General features: G+C 49.8%; 1 protein-coding gene across 5 annotated transcripts in view; it reads left to right on the top strand.

Annotated features, from left to right (window-relative positions):
• Positions 1 to 17,579, top strand: part of TBL1XR1 (TBL1X/Y related 1) — a 553,738-nt gene that overhangs the window by 440,120 nt on the left and 96,039 nt on the right. For all 5 annotated transcript variants that reach the window (XM_078666437.1, XM_078666439.1, XM_078666438.1 and 2 more), the window contains one exon: positions 2,366 to 2,426. In XM_078666437.1, the coding sequence (XP_078522563.1) occupies positions 2,366 to 2,426 (61 nt within the window). The remainder of the gene's footprint in view (positions 1 to 2,365; positions 2,427 to 17,579) is intronic.

Raw genomic sequence — 17,579 nt, 5'->3', positions numbered from 1 at the left:
GGGCCCCTAAGGGTGGCACAATAAGTGCTGCAGCGCTTAGGGGTCTTCTCTGGTCACAATGCCCTGGGTACCTAGGGAACCATTTACCAGGGGCTGACATATGGCCAGAGATGCCAATTGGGTTTAGGCTTTACTACAGTTTTTAGGGAAGGAACACAGGCCCTGGGTACCTGTTTGGCAGGGATCCAGGACACACCAAGGAAAAGTGCATCAGGTATCAGGCAAAACGTGGGGGAGTTACTGCAACAGAAACCCACTTCCTTACATGCACCAGCTGCCTTTTGCCATAAAATCTGTATTCAAACAACTGTGAATAATGCAAAAGGCAATAAACTGGAAAATGCCAATATATTTACAGTTGAGACCATAAAAGGACACTTCTTGCCATATTGGCCCCAGAAGTAACTGGTCTGCCTTAGTTTGCTGGTGCCACCTTTCCCTACCAAACTTTGAAATTCATTCTCTTGAAATAGAGGCTACTGTAAATCACCAGCAATTTAAAATGTTGTTAAAATCTTGGCTATTCCCCAGTTGATATGGGGTATAAAACAAAGTAAGGATTTGATCCTAAACAGGAAATGTGGACTTGGTGAAACACTCAGAAACCTGCACGATCCCATAATTCTTACTATGACCCAAAAATTGTGATGTCCCAGAAAAATATGGACAAAGGTGGAATACCAGGTTACATTTGGCAAAAGAGGTTCGAGACTTGGTTCTATCACGCACATCTACCGAGACCTAAACAACATCAATGAAATATTGGACAACTTTCAGATGTTACATAACCTGCATGCTACACCTCTAATTAAAAATAAGCCTTGAATTAAATGGTCGTCTTGCACTGCTTTCGGTGACACAACCTGTGATCTGTTACCAAATGTTGTATGAGTTGGGTAAAAAGTCTATTTCATATCGCTGTTAACGGAATCAAAACCCATCCATGTCTCCTTCTGCCCTCTACTGCTTGACCTTCTAAATGTACTTTTACAAAGCTCTTCTTACCGGATGTATAAGCATGACCCAAAATTGTATTCTCTAACACTACTACTGCCATCCTCTATTAGTGCACTAGGACAGCTATGCAATATAATACACATTAACTCAATCCCTTTTATCACAGACACAATTATAAATGTATATTGATACATAACTAAAGCATCTGTGAATAACTCCTCCAGTTTAGAAATTGCATGCAATTAATCTGTATAACTGTTAATGTTGCATAACCTGTGACTAATACAATAAACACTAAAAAGTTATTCTGGGCTTCACGCAGCAGCTTGCTCCCTGATGCAAAGCACTTCAGTGTTTTGGGGGGCGGGGGCTTGTAAGCTATACAGGTGTGCAAGTGAATAAAATCCCGGTAGGAAGTGCACCTCTGGATAAACTCGGGTTGCACTTTTGTAATTTGTGTGAACAGGGGGAGTGAGGTGCAGCAGTAACAAACTATACTACCCCCCCCCCAAAAAAACCCCACAGGAACCGTTTTTTACCCATGTGCCCATTGTAGCTACAGTCACGCATAGGACTTTTCTGAGACTGCTCCTGAACCTCTTGCTGAAGACTCCCTTATGTGTCAATGGCACAGATGCAGTCTGGACCACAGTAGTTGTACAGGCATGTGGTCCAGACTGGTTGTGGTGGGGTTAGAAGGGAAGGAGAGGGTGAGTGGTGTATGGATAATCTAAGGTCCAGGGCTTTGTCAGTTAACAGGATTATAATTCTCAATTCCGCCTTCAAAAACTGGAAACACTGGCACATTGACAAAGCAAACATGCCTTCTATGATTTTGGTACTGGTGCTTGAGAGCCCAGGTAAGTCTACCACAATGAAGGACTATCAGTCCGTAATCTTGCCAGGGCATTTTTCCTTCATACCTTCAGCGGGTCCAAAAGGGGGCATAATTCTCCTTGGGTCAAGGGTCTTGTTTCTCTCCAATGGGTTGTGGGAAAATTGAAGGTCATGGCTCTTTAAGGAGACCTAGGAGGGGTCTTGTATCTAGCCGTTTCTGTTGTGTAACTAGTCAAAATCCTAATTATTAAATTGTATTAAAGTAAAGCTACCATTTAGCAAAAGAGCCTAAAGCAAGTCGGTGTTTGTTGTTATTGGGCTGCCGAGGCAGTGAGCAGTTAATATGCAGATTAATACTATGGTTTGTTTTTACACTGCTTACTGTTAAATTATTTTCTTGCACTTTACAAAAGCAAAATTTGTTGGACACTGACTTAACCATGGCTGAAAAGCAGTCTGCAGGTCTTTAGTGCAGTTGTACTACAGTATCCCATTACTAATTTTAGAATGTATTTCACAAAAATGCTATTGTACTAAATACATGTTAATCTTTTCTTTTTTTTTTTTAAAGACCACAATCATTTGGGACGCACACACTGGAGAAGCCAAACAGCAGTTTCCTTTCCATTCTGGTGAGCCGGTCTTTCATTTGTGCTATTGCTTTAAACATTAATGAAAATGTACATGCAAGGGTTGTGTTACACTTCATCACTTCCTTTTATTTTTGACTGTGATAAACATACTGGAAGACCCATTTTTATTGACCCTATCTGATTGCCAACAAGTAATGCTAGGTTCGAGGCATGTGGGCTGCTAAATTCATATCTATTGCATAGATCGCCGCCTAGTGTTGGGTCCGGATGATTGCACATTGTTGTCCTGGAAGAGTCTTCGAAGTATCACGAGATAGGTGGCTCCTCCCCTGGACTACAGTGCGCATGGGCATCGACTCCATCCCCAGATTGTTTTTTTCCGCCATTGGGTTCGGATGTGATTTCGACGTCTCCTGTTCGGAATCGATAAAACAACTTCTTTAAGGCCAAAAGGCCTTCGTTACCTTGTCGGTATTGTTCGCGTCCGGTCTCGTGTTTCTTCCAACTCTTCGAGTCGGATTTCGGGCGAGTCAAGGAACTCTGCGACCATCGAGGCCCTGTCGTCGCAGCAAGACCCCGACGATACTACGATGGAACGGATTCCGTTCAAATTCTGCCCTGTGCGGTTCGAAGTACCCACACATCGACGTGCATCCTGTATGCAACAAGTGCCTCTCGCCGGACCACAACGAGGACAACTGTATGGCCTGTTCTAAGTTCAGGTCGAAGAAGACGCTCAAGCTTCGGCGCGCCTTGAGGCCCGGCGAGCGGCTCCGGCACCTGTCGACATCTTCGACCCCGAAGCGGAAGGCCGAAGCCATCCTCTGCGGATTTCACCACCATCGACGGAGGTCGAGGCCGATTCTGAAGATCCCGTAGAGGCCCAGGACCTAGAGGAAACCTAGAGGAAACCGTCGAGGAGGTAGGGGACGTCGAGGAAGTTTATGGGGCCGCGGAAGATAGCTCGGAGGAAGAGCTATGCCCCGAACGTACACTAACTCTGGCTCGGGTCACGGGATCGCCACACGGCCTTGCCCACGACCCTACACCGCGATCCTCGGCCCCGCCTTCTGGCCCAGCTACGGACACACCAGCGGAGCCTCCATTGAGCAAATCGAAACTGAAACCTTCGGATTCGAAAACAACAAAGATGGCCGACGCGCCATCGAAACTGAAGACGTCTGCTACGCCATCGACACCGTCAACTTCAGTGGCTCCGAAGCCGAAGAAGGCTTTCGAGCCGACTAAACTACCGAAGGTGGTCAAGGAGCCAAGCTCGAAGAAGGTTGTCGAGCACGTGTCGAGCACGGTGGCTGAATCGAAGTCGAAGAAGACTGTCGCACCGCCTTCAGGCAAGACTACCGCGCCAACAGGCAAACGCCAGGTCGAAGCGCAGTCGGCGAAGGGCCCCGAGCCGAAGTCCGGAGCCCCGACGCAGAAAAAGACACCTGCCGATCCGAAGCCATCGGCGTCGACGCCTAAGGCCGTCGCGGAAGCCCGGACCACAGCGGTCGAGGATTCGTCTGCATCTCCGGCGACCAAAGAAACATGGTCGACGCAGGGGTCTTCTCATGGTGGCGGACCAAGGTCATCGGTCGGGCCGACTAAGCCCTCCGCTTCTTTCACTAAACAAGTCTCGGACTCCCTCAAATGAATACGGGAGAAGAGTTTGACGTCGACGACTCCAAAGCCGTCGGGTCCACAATCGATGGAGGCACCGAAGAAGACTTCAATGTCACTCCTCTACACTCTGCCGCCGAAGGTGGCGCCGAAGGCCTTTGCACCTCGGTCGGTGCCAAAAGACTCGAGAGGTTCGGAGCATTCACTGCTAAGTGGACGTTCTGGTCGACAACATGCATCAGAAGAGCAGTCTGCGCAGTATATCGACGCCGACACGGGAAAATTGACGCTCTACAAGCGAAAAATTACTTCCCAGCCATTGGAATCGTTTGTGATACCTCTAAAGAAGAAAAGGCCAGCACAAGACATTCCTGACCTTGTGGAACCTATTCATCCACAACCTAGGAGGAGTCCGTCACCTTCACCCAATGCCTCAGAGGGAGATGAAGGTGTACAGGATGAGGAGTACAACTTCCCTGATAACAATGACCCTGATGAGCAACAGGACTCATGGGTGGACGCTGGTGACCAGGGGGACCAACAGGTGGTACATGACCCACAGGTTTATGGTGTAAGAACATCTCCAACTGAAGACTCGGCGGCATTTAATGCCTTGATTGAAAGGGTGGCTGCAAACCATAAGGTGGACCCTGTGGAAGAGGACTTTTTGTTTGACACTTTCTCGGCAGCAGAGAAGACTGTGAAAACGCTCCCAATGCTTAAAGGGGTTCTAAAGCATGCCACGGACATCTTCAAGGAACCCGCAAGAGCACGGGTGGTGAACCCGAGAATAGAAAAAAAATACAGACCGGCACCTGGGGACCCGGCATATATACGGGGCCAGCTGCCTCTGGACTCTTTGGTGGTCTCCAATGCCCGCAAGAGGGCGAACTCGCAGACGACGGGTGAAGCTCCTCCCCCAGACAAAGAGTCAAAAGTGCTGGAGGCATCGGGGAAAAGGGTGGCTGCACAGGCAGCCAATATCTGGCGCAGATCTAACACACAGGCCCTGTTAGCACGATATGATAGGGCGCATTACGACACCCTAGAGCAACTCCTACAACACCTTCCAGACGAGTTTAAGGAGGCAGCTGAGATGTTGATACAGGAGGGCAAGCTTATTTCCAACGCTGCAATCAAATGTGCGCTTGATGTGGCAGATACGGCGGCTAGAGCGGTCAACACCAGTGTGATGTTGAGACGCCAAGCATGGCTCCGCATCTCAGGGTTCAAGCCTGACATACAGACAACTATCCTCAACCAGCCCGTTAATCCAGACAGACTGTTTGGCCCAGACGTTGACACCACCCTCGAGAAGATCAAGAAAGACAATGAGACAGCTAAATCCATGGGGGCACTTCAGTCTCAGCAATTCAGAGGGAGCACTTTTCGTCGCTCCAGTACACGTGGTGTTAACAGAGGACACTTGGCACAGCAGACGCAATTCACTAGAGGTGGCGCACAATCCTCGTACCCCAAACAGGGTAGAGGGGGTTACAGAGGAAACAATGCCAAGGGCAGAGGCAGGGGCAACAACAGTTCCCGTTCCTCTGCTGCCAACAAACAGTGACTCTCTGTCACTGCCCCCCGACCATCCAACACCTGTCGGGGGGAGACTCCAGCAGTTCCTGCCAGTCTGGACGTCCATCACCACAGACAGGTGGGTAAGGAAACTTATCCAGTTTGGTTATTGTCTAGAGTTAACGTCCACTCCACCCAATATACCCCCAAGACAACGTCCTATGTCAGCAGAGCACTTGCACTTATTGCAGCAAGAGGTTCTTGTGATGCTGCAAAAAGGCGCAATAGAGCTCGTACCAGTGGAGAGGAGGGGACAGGGGTTTATTCCCTCTACTTCCTCATCCCAAAAAAGGACGGTTCACTCAGACCCATTCTGGATCTACGCCCCCTCAACCTGTACATCCTCTCGGAACATTTTCATATGCTGACCCTGCAGCAGATTCTTCCATTGTTTTGAACCAAGGGGACTTTCTAGCAACCTTGGACCTCAAGGATGCTTATTTTCACATACCACTCCACCCATCCCACAGAAAGTACCTCAGGTTCACCATACAAAACAGGCATTACCAGTTAAAGGTTCTACCCTTCGGAGTGACCACTGCCCCCAGAGTGTTCACAAAGTGTCTGGCGACAGTTGCGGCGCACCTCAGGAGACAGAACATACATGTCTACCCTTACCTAGACGACTGGCTCGTTCAAGCAAAGTCGGAACAGCAGTGCGCTGCAGACATGTCCCACACCATTCACCTCCTTCACAGTCTGGGGTTCTCACTGAACTACCCAAAGTCGTACCTTCAGCCAGCCCATGTGCGGCAGTATCTGGGCGCGACAATAAATACCCTGACTGCTATGGCTCAGCCAAACCCGGTGAGGATCGACAATATTCAGTCGCTCATCCAGAGGTTCAGACCGCAACACTCACTACCTGCGAGAGTGTTCATGCAGTTGATAGGCATGATGGCCTCCTGCATCTTCATAGTCCCGCACGCAAGGTTGCATATGCGTCCGCTCCAAGAATGCTTGGCGAATCAGTGGCCACAGGCTCAAGGACGGCTAACAGACCTAGTGTTGGTGACCGGTCGGGCATACAACTCTCTGCATTGGTGGACTCCACACAACCTTTGCAAGGGCCGACCGTTCCACGAGCCTGTGCCGCAAGTCATCATGACGACGGACGCCTCTCTCCAGGGATGGGGAGCTCATGTGCTCCACTACACGGTGCAGGGACTGTGGTCGACGCAGCAACAGAAGATGCACATCAACTACCTGGAACTGATGGCAATCTTCATGGCGCTCAAATCCTTCAAAGTACATCTGTGCAACAAGGTCGTGTTGATCCGGACGGACAACATGACAGCCATGTACTACATCCAGAAGCAGGGGGGTACGCACTCTCCACAGCTGTCTCATCTGGCTCAGAGCATGTGGAAGTGGGCCATTCAGAGGAACATCTTCCTCATGGCGGAACACCTCCCGGGCAAGGACAACCAGATGGCGGATCTACTCAGCAGGTACAGCCATCAAATGCACGAGTGGGAGATACATCCATCAGTTCTCCGCCCGTACTTCCAGCAGTGGGGTCATCCAGAGATAGACCTGTTTGCCACAAGGGAAAACGCAAAATGCCAAAGCTTTGCCGCCAGGTTCCCTCACCCACAATCGCAAGGCAATGCGATATGGATGAACTGGTCAGGCAGATTTGCGTACGCTTTTCCCCCAGCGCCTCTCATTCCGCTGGTGGCAAGAAAGCTAAAGCAACACTCGATGACGCTCATCCTGGTTGCTCCAACGTGGGCACGCCAACCATGGTACACCACGTTTCTAGAACTTTCCGTAGTACTGCATCAAAGGTTGCATCTCACACCCAGGCTCTTGACGCAGAACCATGGCGACATTCAGCATCCAGATCCGCAACAGCTCAATCTGGCGATCTGGCTCCTGAGGTCTTAGAGTTTGGCTACCTCAACCTGCCTCCTGAATGCATGGACATTATCAGGGAAGCAAGGAAGCCCACGACCAGAGCTTGCTATGCTGCAAAATGGAAGCGTTTTGTCATTTACTGTACAGAACATCGCATTAACCCGTTAGATGCATCAATTCCTAACATCATCTGCTATTTGTTACATCTTTACAAATGCAATCTAGCGTTCGAGGCATGTGGGCTGCTAAATTCACATCTTATGCATAGATCGCCGCCTAGTGTTGGGTCCGGATGATTGCACATTGTTGTCCTGGAAGAGTCTTCGAAGTATCACGAGATAGGTGGCTCCTCCCCTGGACTACAGTGCGCATGGGCATCGACTCCATCCCCAGATTGTTTTTTTCCGCCATTGGGTTGGGATGTGGTTTCGACGTCTCCGTGTCGGAACCGATAAACTTTCATCTTAAGGCCAAAAGGCCTTCGTGACTTGCGTCGGTATTGTTTGCGTACGGTCTCGAGCGTCGTCCGACTCTCTGAGCCGGAAATCTACGGAGTCAAGTAACTCCTCGGACATCGAGGCCCTCTCGTCGCAGCAAGACCCGGCGAACTTAACATGGAGCGGAGCCCGTTCAAGTTCTGCCCCGTCTGTGGATCCAAATATCCACACATCGATGTGCATCCGGTCTGTAATAAATGCCTGTCGCCGGACCACAACGAAGAAAACTGCATGGCCTGCTCTAAGTTCAGGTCCAAGAAGACGCTCAAGCTTCGGCGCGCGGTGCGCCTTGAGGCCCAGCGAGCGACACCGGCACCCGACAACATATTCGACGACCCCGAGGAGGAAGGCGATAGCCATCATCTCCAGATTTCGCCACCGTCGACTGAGGTCCAGGCCGATCCAGAGGAATACATCGAAGGACAGGCCCCAGACCTTGAATACGTCGAGGAGGTAGGGGACGACGAAGAAGTTTATGGGGCCGTGGAAGATAGCTCAGAGGAGGAGCTATGCCCCGATGTCTACATTATTCAGGCTCAGGTCACGGGATCGCCACTCGGCCTTACCCACGACCCTGCCCCGCTATCCCCGGCCCCGCCTTCTGGCCCGGCCACGGACACTCAAGCGGAGCCGCCATTGCCCGTATCGAAACCGAAACCTTCGGATTCTACGGCACACAAGATGGCCGACGTCCAGTCGAAATCGAAACCGAAACTTACGGAATCGACAAAACCTAAAATGGCCGATGTCCTACAAAAAATATCGAAGCCTGCTCCTTCATCGACTCCGTCGCCCTCCGGCCCACAAAAGTCGAAGAAGGCTGTTGAGTCGACAGCGCCGTAGAAGGTGCACAAGGAACCCTCCTCCAAGAAGGCCGTCCATCAGGCGTCGACCACGGTTGCTCCGGCGCGGACACCTAAACCTCTTGACACGCCTTCGGACGCTGCTACGGCGCCGTCAAGTAAACGCACGGCCGACCCAAAGTCGACTAAAAGCCACGACCCAAAGGCCGCTGGCTCAACGCATCGGCACAAGGATGCCGGATCTGCTGCAACGGCGTCGGCGCAAAAGCCTTCAACGGAGCCGCGACACATTGCAGCCGAAGATTCGTCGACGCAAATACCGTCGACACCAAGCGGCTCCGACGCCACCGAACATCGGCCGTCGGTTACAAAACCCTCTACCTCCTTCACAAAGCAGGTTACCGACTCACTTCAACGTATTCGGGAAAAGACTTTGTCGTCCACGGCTTCCACGCCATCGGCTTCGAAATCAGTGGACATATCTCCGAAGACCTCAAGCAAGCTTCTTTACACTCTCCCACCGAAGGTGGCCCCAAAGGCCTTTGCAACCACGTCGGTGCCAAAACCGTCGGATCCGTCAACGCCAAAGAGCCTCTCTGATCAATATCACGCCTCAGAGGACCAATCTGAGCATTGCATCGATGCCCAAACAGGGATATTGACCCTTTATAAGAGGAAAATCACTTCCCAACCACTGGAATCCTATGTTATTCCACTGAAGAAGAAGAGGCCAGCACAGGACATTCCTTCACTTGTTGAGCCTATTCTGCCACCACCAAGAAGGAGTCCATCACCTTCCCCCAACCATTCAGGAGGAGATGATGATGACCAACAGGACCAATACAATTTCCCAGTTGGCAATGACCCTGATGTTCAGCAGGACTCATATGGCGACACTGGGGACCAAGGTGGACATCAGGTGGTACAAGATCCACAAGGCTTTGGGACACGTACATCTCCAACAGAGGATTCTGCTGCATTTAATGCTTTACTCGAACGGGCAGCAGCAAATCATAATATGGACATGCATGCTGACCCGGTAGAGGAAGACTTTTTATTTGACACTTTCTCCGTCTCAGAGAGAACAGTTAAAATACTTCCTATGCTTAAAGGTGTCCTTAAACATGCCCCAGAGATCTTTAAGGAACCTACCAGGGCGAGAGTGGTGAACCCACGTATCGAGAAAAAATACAGGCCAGCACCTGGAGATCCTGCATATATTCGAGGACAGTTGCCTCTAGACTCGTTGGTGGTCGCCAATGCCCGCAAGAGGGCAAACTCCCAAACCACGGGTGAAGCTCCTCCCCCAGACAAGGAGTCGAAAGTGCTTGAGGCATCGGGCAAGAGGGTGGCGGCGCAGGCTGCCAATGTATGGCGTATTGCAAACACACAGGCACTATTGGCACGATACGATAGGGCGCATTACGACACCCTAGAACAGCTCCTTCAACACCTACCTGATGAGTTTAAGGAAGCAGCCGAAATGCTCATACAAGAGGGAAAGCTTATCTCCAACGCTGCAATAAAGTGTGCACTTGATGTGGCAGATACAGCGGCTAGGGGGATTAACACTAGCGTCATGTTGAGGCGACAAGCTTGGCTTCGCATATCTGGATTTAAGCCTGACATCCAAACTACAATCCTCAACCAGCCCGTCAATCCTGACACACTGTTTGGTCCAGATGTAGACACCACCCTAAAAAAAATTAAAAAGGACAACGAGACTGCTAAGTCCATGGGGGCGCTTCAGTCACAACAATTCAGGGGAAACACTTTTCGTCGCTCAGGAGCACGTGGTGTTACCAGAGGACAATTGGGTCAACAAACACAATACGCGAAGGGTGGTGCACAATCCTCGTACCCCAAGCAGGGTAGAGGGGGTTACAGAGGCAACAGTGCCAAGGGCAGAGGCAGAGGGAACAACAACTCCCGTACCTCTGCCGCCAACAAACAGTGACTCTTTGTCTCTGCCCCCCGACCATACCACACCTGTCGGGGGGGAGACTCCAGCAGTTCCTGCCAGTCTGGACGTCCATCACCACGGACAGGTGGGTGAGAAAACTTATCCAGTACGGTTACTGTTTGGAGTTAACATCCACTCCTCCCAACATTCCCCCAAGACACCGTCCTATGTCGGCAGAGCACTTGCACTTATTGCAGCAGGAAGTACTGGTGATGCTGCAAAAAGGCGCAATCGAGCTCGTGCCAGTGGAACAGGAAGGCACAGGGGTCTATTCCCTGTACTTCCTCATCCCAAAGAAGGACGGATCCCTCAGACCTATTCTGGATCTACGCCCCCTCAACATGTACATACTGTCAGAACACTTTCACATGCTGACACTGCAACAAATCCTTCCCCTGCTCAATCAAGGGGACTTCCTAGCAACCTTGGACCTCAAGGATGCTTATTTCCACATCCCACTCCACCCATCCCACAGAAAATACCTCAGGTTTACCATTCTAAACAGGCACTATCAGTTCAAAGTCCTACCCTTCGGGGTGACTACTGCCCCCAGAGTGTTTACAAAGTGTCTGGCGACAGTGGCGGCGCACCTCAGGAGACAGAACATACATGTCTACCCGTACCTAGACGACTGGCTGGTTCAAGCAAAGTCGGAACAACAGTGCGCCGCGGACATGTCCCACACTATTCAACTCCTTCACAGCCTGGGGTTCTCGCTAAACTACCCGAAGTCGCACCTTCAACCAAACCATGTGCGGCAGTATCTGGGCGCGACAATAAACACCCTGACTGCTATGGCTCAGCCAAACCCAGTCAGAATCAACAGCATTCAGTCGCTGTGCCAAAAGTTCAGACCGCAACACTCCCTGCCAGCGAGAGTGTTCATGCAGTTGATAGGCATGATGGCCTCCTGCATCTTCATAGTCCCGCACGCGAGGTTGCACATGCGCCCGCTCCAAGAATGCTTGGCAAATCAGTGGACACAGGCTCGGGGACAGCTAACAGACCTAGTGTTGGTGACCGGTCGGGCATACAACTCTCTGCATTGGTGGAATCCACACAACCTTTGCAAGGGCCGACCGTTCCAAAAGCCTGTGCCACAGATAATCCTAACAACGGACGCATCTCTCCAGGGATGGGGAGCTCATGTGCTCCACTACACTGTGCAGGGACTGTGGTCCACCCAGCAGCAGAAGTTGCACATCAACTACCTGGAATTGATGGCAATCTTCATGGCGATGAAGTCATTCAAAGTACATTTGTGCAACAAAGTCGTGTTGATCCGGACGGACAACATGACCGCGATGTACTACATCCAAAAGCAGGGAGGCACACACTCTCCACAGCTGTCTCATCTAGCTCAGAGCATGTGGAAGTGGGCCATTCAGAGGAACATTTTCCTCATGGCGGAACACCTCCTGGGCAAGGACAATCAGATGGCGGATCTGCTAAGCAGATACAGCCATCAAATGCACGAGTGGGAGATACATCCATCAGTACTCCACCCGTACTTCCAGCAGTGGGGTCATCCAGAGATAGACCTGTTTGCCACAAGGGAAAATGCAAAATGCCAAAGATTTGCCGCCAGGTTCCCTCACCCGGAATCGCAAGGGAATGCGATATGGATGAACTGGTCAGGCAAATTTGCGTACGCTTTTCCCCCAGCGCCTCTCATTCCGCTGGTGGCAAGAAAGCTAAAGCAACACTCGATGACTCTCATCCTGGTTGCTCCAACATGGGCACGCCAACCATGGTACACCACGTTTCTAGAACTTTCCGTGGTACCGCATCAAAGGCTGCATCTCACATCCCGGCTCTTGACGCAGAACCATGGCGACATTCAACATCCAGATCCGCGACAGCTCAATCTGGCGATCTGGCTCCTGAAGTCTTAGAATTTGGCTACCTCAACCTGCCTCCAGAATGCATGGACATCATCCGGGAGGCACGAAAGCCCACTACCCGAGCTTGCTATGCAGCTAAATGGAAGCGGTTTGTCATGTACTGTACAGACAACAATATCAACCCGCTAGATGCATCCATTCCTAACATCATCTGGTATTTGTTACATCTTTACAAATGCAATCTAGCGTACGCTTCCATTCGGATACATTTATCCGCCATAGCGGCTTATCTCCAGAATAGGCAACACCTCTCTGTTTTCAGGGTGCCTGCCATTAAAGCCTTCCTAGAAGGACTCAAGCGAGTCATTCCTCCAAGAACACCACCAGCTCCAGTGTGGAACCTCAATGTGGTCCTCACTAGGCTGATGGGCCCACCTTTTGAGCCACTGCACTCCTGCGAGATTCAGTTTCTCACTTGGAAAGTGGCTTTTCTCATTGCTATCACATCGCTCAGACGTGTAAGTGAGCTGCAGGCGCTCACAATCCAAGAGCCATTCATACAGATACATTCCAACAGGGTAGTGCTCCGCACTAACCCCAAATTCCTTCCTAAAGTGGTGTCACAGTTTCATATCAACCAAACTATTGACCTGCCTGCATTCTTCCAAAACCCACAAACAGTAGCAGAAAGAATGCTTCATACATTAGACGTTAGGAGGGCGCTAATGTACTACATTGACAGAACACAACACTTTAGAAAGACACAACAACTTTTTGTTGCCTTCTCAGCACAGCACAAAGGCAACCCCATTTCCAAAGCAGGAATAGCCAGATGGATTGTTAAGTGCATTCAAATCTGTTATCAAAAGGCTAAACGTACTTTAACAATACCCCCAAGGGCGCACTCCACACGCAAATTGGGGGCCTCCATGGCTTTCCTGGGGAACATTCCCTTAGAAGACATTTGTAGAGCAGCCACATGGTCTACACCACACACATTTACCAAACATTACTGTGTAGATGTGCATTCAAAACAGCAAGCAGCTGTAGGACAGGCTGTTCTCAAGACACTTTTTCAAGCTTCTGCAGCTGGCACGGACAACCGCCGTTAATGGAGGGACTGCTATGTATTCTATGCATAAGATGTGAATTTAGCAGCCCACATGCCTCGAACTGAATATGCTACTTACCAGTATGCATCTGTTCTTGGCATGTAGGGCTGCTAACATTCATATCGCCCGCCCTCCTCCCCGGTGCCCGTAGCGGCTGCAGATACTCTCTCTATATTCATCATTAGCATGGACATCCTTTACACTTTTTCACTCCATCTCTGACACAATGGCTAAAAACAATCTGGGGATGGAGTCGATGCCCATGCTCACTGTAGTCCAGGGGAGGAGCCACCTATCTCGTGATACTTCGAAGACTCTTCCAGGACAACAATGTGCAATCATCCGGACCCAACACTAGGCGGCGATCTATGCATAAGATATGAATGTTAGCAGCCCTACATGCCAAGAACAGATGCATACTGGTAAGTAGCATATTCATTACGCTTCCATTCGGATACACTTATCCGCCATAGCGGCTTATCTCCAAAACAGGCAGCATCTCTCTGTTTTCAGGGTGCCTGCCATTAAAGCCTTCCTGGAGGGACTGAAACGAGCATTCCTCCCAGAACACCACCAGCTCCTGTGTGGAATCTCAATGTGGTTCTCACTAGGCTGATGGGCCCACCCTTTGAGCCTCTACATTCCTGTGAGATTCAATTCTTAACATGGAAAGTGGCTTTTCTCATTGCTATTACATCTCTCAGGCGTGTTAGTGAGCTGCAGGCGCTCACAATACAAGAGCCATTTATACAAATTCATTCAAACAGGGTAGTGCTCCGCACTAACCCCAAGTTCCTTCCGAAGGTGGTGTCACAGTTTCATGTCAATCAGACTATTGAACTGCCCGCATTCTTTCAAAACCCACAAACAGTAGCGGAGAGAATGCTCCATACACTGGACGTAAAAAGAGCATTAATGTACTACATTGACAGAACACAACCCTTTAGAAAGACACAGCAACTTTTTGTTGCCTTCTCAGCCCAGCACAAAGGCAACCCTATTTCCAAAGCAGGGATAGCCAGGTGGATCGTTAAATGTATTCAGATTTGTTATCAAAAAGCTAAACGTACTTTGACGATCCCCCCAAGAGCACACTCCACGCGCAAGTTGGGAGCCTCCATGGCTTTCCTGGGAAACATTCCTTTGGAAGACATTTGTAGAGCAGCCACTTGGTCTACACCACACACGTTTACCAAACATTACTGTGTAGATGTGCACTCCAAACAGCAGCCAGATGTAGGGCAGGCTGTTCTCAAAACTCTTTTTCAGACTTCTGCAGCTGGCACGGGCAACCGCCGTTAATGGAGGGACTGCTATGTATTCTATGCAATAGATATGACTTTAGCAGCCCACATGCCTCGAACTGAATATGCTACTTACCAGTATGCATCTGTTCTTGGCATGTAGGGCTGCTAACATTCATATCGCCCGCCCTCCTCCCCGGTGCCCGTAGCGGCTGCAGATATTTTCTTGCATTCAATCATTAGCATGGACATCATTTACGCTATTTCACTCCATCTCTAACACAATGGCTAAAAACAATCTGGGGATGGAGTCGATGCCCATGCGCACTGTAGTCCAGGGGAGTCGCCACCTATCTCGTGATACTTCGAAGACTCTTCCAGGACAACAATGTGCAATCATCCGGACCCAACACTAGGCGGCGATCTATGCAATAGATATGAATGTTAGCAGCCCTACATGCCAAGAACAGATGCATACTGGTAAGTAGCATATTCATTCATAAACATTCAAGCATCGTCAGCGTTCTATCCCACTGTTCGATCAAGAACAAATTACCTGTTTAATTCTGGAGCAACATGACAGTTTCCAGGAAAAAGGATTATGCTCTTCATTCATTACAAACAGCAGCCATGTCGGAAAAAAACACAAAAACAGACTTAGTTACCCATAAATCCTGAGAAAATCTAAAGTTCATGATCCAGTGGGAAGCCAGGATATGCCTTCATACACTCTTGTCCCCTCTCTATTTCCCTCCTTCTTGCGACAGATGCTGGTAGTGGAAGTACTTAATCCTATTTGGAGTGCTCAGTCCTGCAATAAAGAAGAGGTCAACTTTAATCCACATGCACCTTCAAAAGGGAAAACAATACGAGTGACACTATTACAATGAGTATGAACGAAGGACCTATGGTCCCCAGCTTTAGATCACATCTGAAAGCAGTTTACTGCCAAAACAGCTAACCAATTACTTACACCAAATAAATAGATCCACTGTGTTCAGGTGGGCAACGATGAGAAACATCGGGTGGGCTAATTCTCTCTTCCATGTCAGGAACTGCAGGTCGGCATTATGCTAGTTTAAAGCTTATCCACCACTAGAGCGGCAATGTAGAAAACTGGCTTGAAGTAGAACCTTTTAAAGGTGGAATCTGAAGACCAGGCAGCCACATTCAAAATAGCCCCCAAACGACCTCAGAGGCCGAAGGTCTTTAATGTCATCATCCCACTGGTGGAATGTGCCTGGCATATTCCGCTCCCTTGGACTGACCACTTTCTGGTTCCTTTTGATATCTGTATCACTGGGGCTGAAGATATCCTGAGGGGGGTGATAACAGCTATCCCCACCGAAAGTGGAAGAACTTCTCCCAGTCTGTATTTAATGAGAATCTACGCATTGGGGGGATGCCGGGAGGAGCGGATAGTGAAAGCTCCAATTTAAATCTGGAAGCCCGTATCCTTGAAACCCTGGATGCAGTAGCGCCATTGTATACCGCTAAGCAAGGGAAGAGAGCTAGAAAATCTGCCCCATGGTATACGTCAGACCTGCAGTCACTCAGGTCGGAGTGTAAGAAGCTGGAAAGAAGCTGGCGAAGGGACTTTGACACTCTTAGAAAAAATGAGTATAGAGTTGCCCAGAGGGGCTATCAAAGAAAGGTGAGAGAAGCAAAGGCCCTTCATTACAAAACTAGAATCAGTGAGGCAGAATGCTCCGCTAGAGAGCTTTTTAAAATTTATAAGGAGATCTCAGCGGTTTCCAGCTCCAATGCGCCCGAGTCGGACTCTTTCATGGAATGTAACAGAGTGGCAGAATTCTTTGCTAGTAAGGTGCGTAAAATGTATAGCTCCTTCTCCAGCTGTCCTGCAAGTGGGGAGACCTTTGTAGAAATGAGGGAGGCTGAGTACTTTGACTCTGACAGTAGGCTGGAGTGCTTCTCAGTACCTACATCTAAGGAGCTTGTAAGAACATGCCTTAGTGTGAAGTCAGGATCTCCTCGTGATCCAGCCCCCCCTAGAGTGGTGGGAGAGAGCTTAGAGGTTTTAGAACCATACATTCGCTATGTCCTTGAAACTTCATTTAGCACCCAGATCCTTCCACTGAGCTGGAAGAGGGCTATCGTTCTACCGATCAGGAAAAAGGCCAACATAAGTCATGCAGTTTTAGACAATCTGAGACTGATTTCCTTGCTGCCATATACCGCGAAGGGAGCTGAAAAAATAGTGAACTCACAATTGATGGCGTTTGTGGAGGAGGCCAAACTCCTTCATCCTTCCCAGTCGGGGTTTCGGGCAGGATATTCGACCGAAACTGCCTTACTGCGTGCCACAGAGACGCTACGGAAGGGCGCTGACGCAGGTCACACCATGGCACCGGTCATGCTTGACCTAAGTGCAGCGTTCGACACTGTAGCACATATCACCTTTCTACAGTGTCTGAACAGGGGAGGTGTGACGGGTCGGGCGCTCGGCTGGTTAAAATCCTTCCTGACTGGCAGAAGTTTCCAGGTCCAGAGTGAGGATCGGGTTGGGGTGGGCTGACGGGGTCTCGCTTGATATGATCATACCTCGGTCTACGACACTCCGTATGACACAGTGACCGGGAGGGGCTCTGTGTACTGATGCTCCTTACCGTGCATGGCTTACACTGTATAATCATTGTGTGGGGGGAGG

Source organism: Lissotriton helveticus, chromosome 11, assembly GCF_964261635.1.
Source record: "Lissotriton helveticus chromosome 11, aLisHel1.1, whole genome shotgun sequence".
Lineage (NCBI taxonomy): Eukaryota > Metazoa > Chordata > Amphibia > Caudata > Salamandridae > Lissotriton > Lissotriton helveticus.
This window is presented reverse-complemented; position numbering and strand designations above follow the sequence as displayed.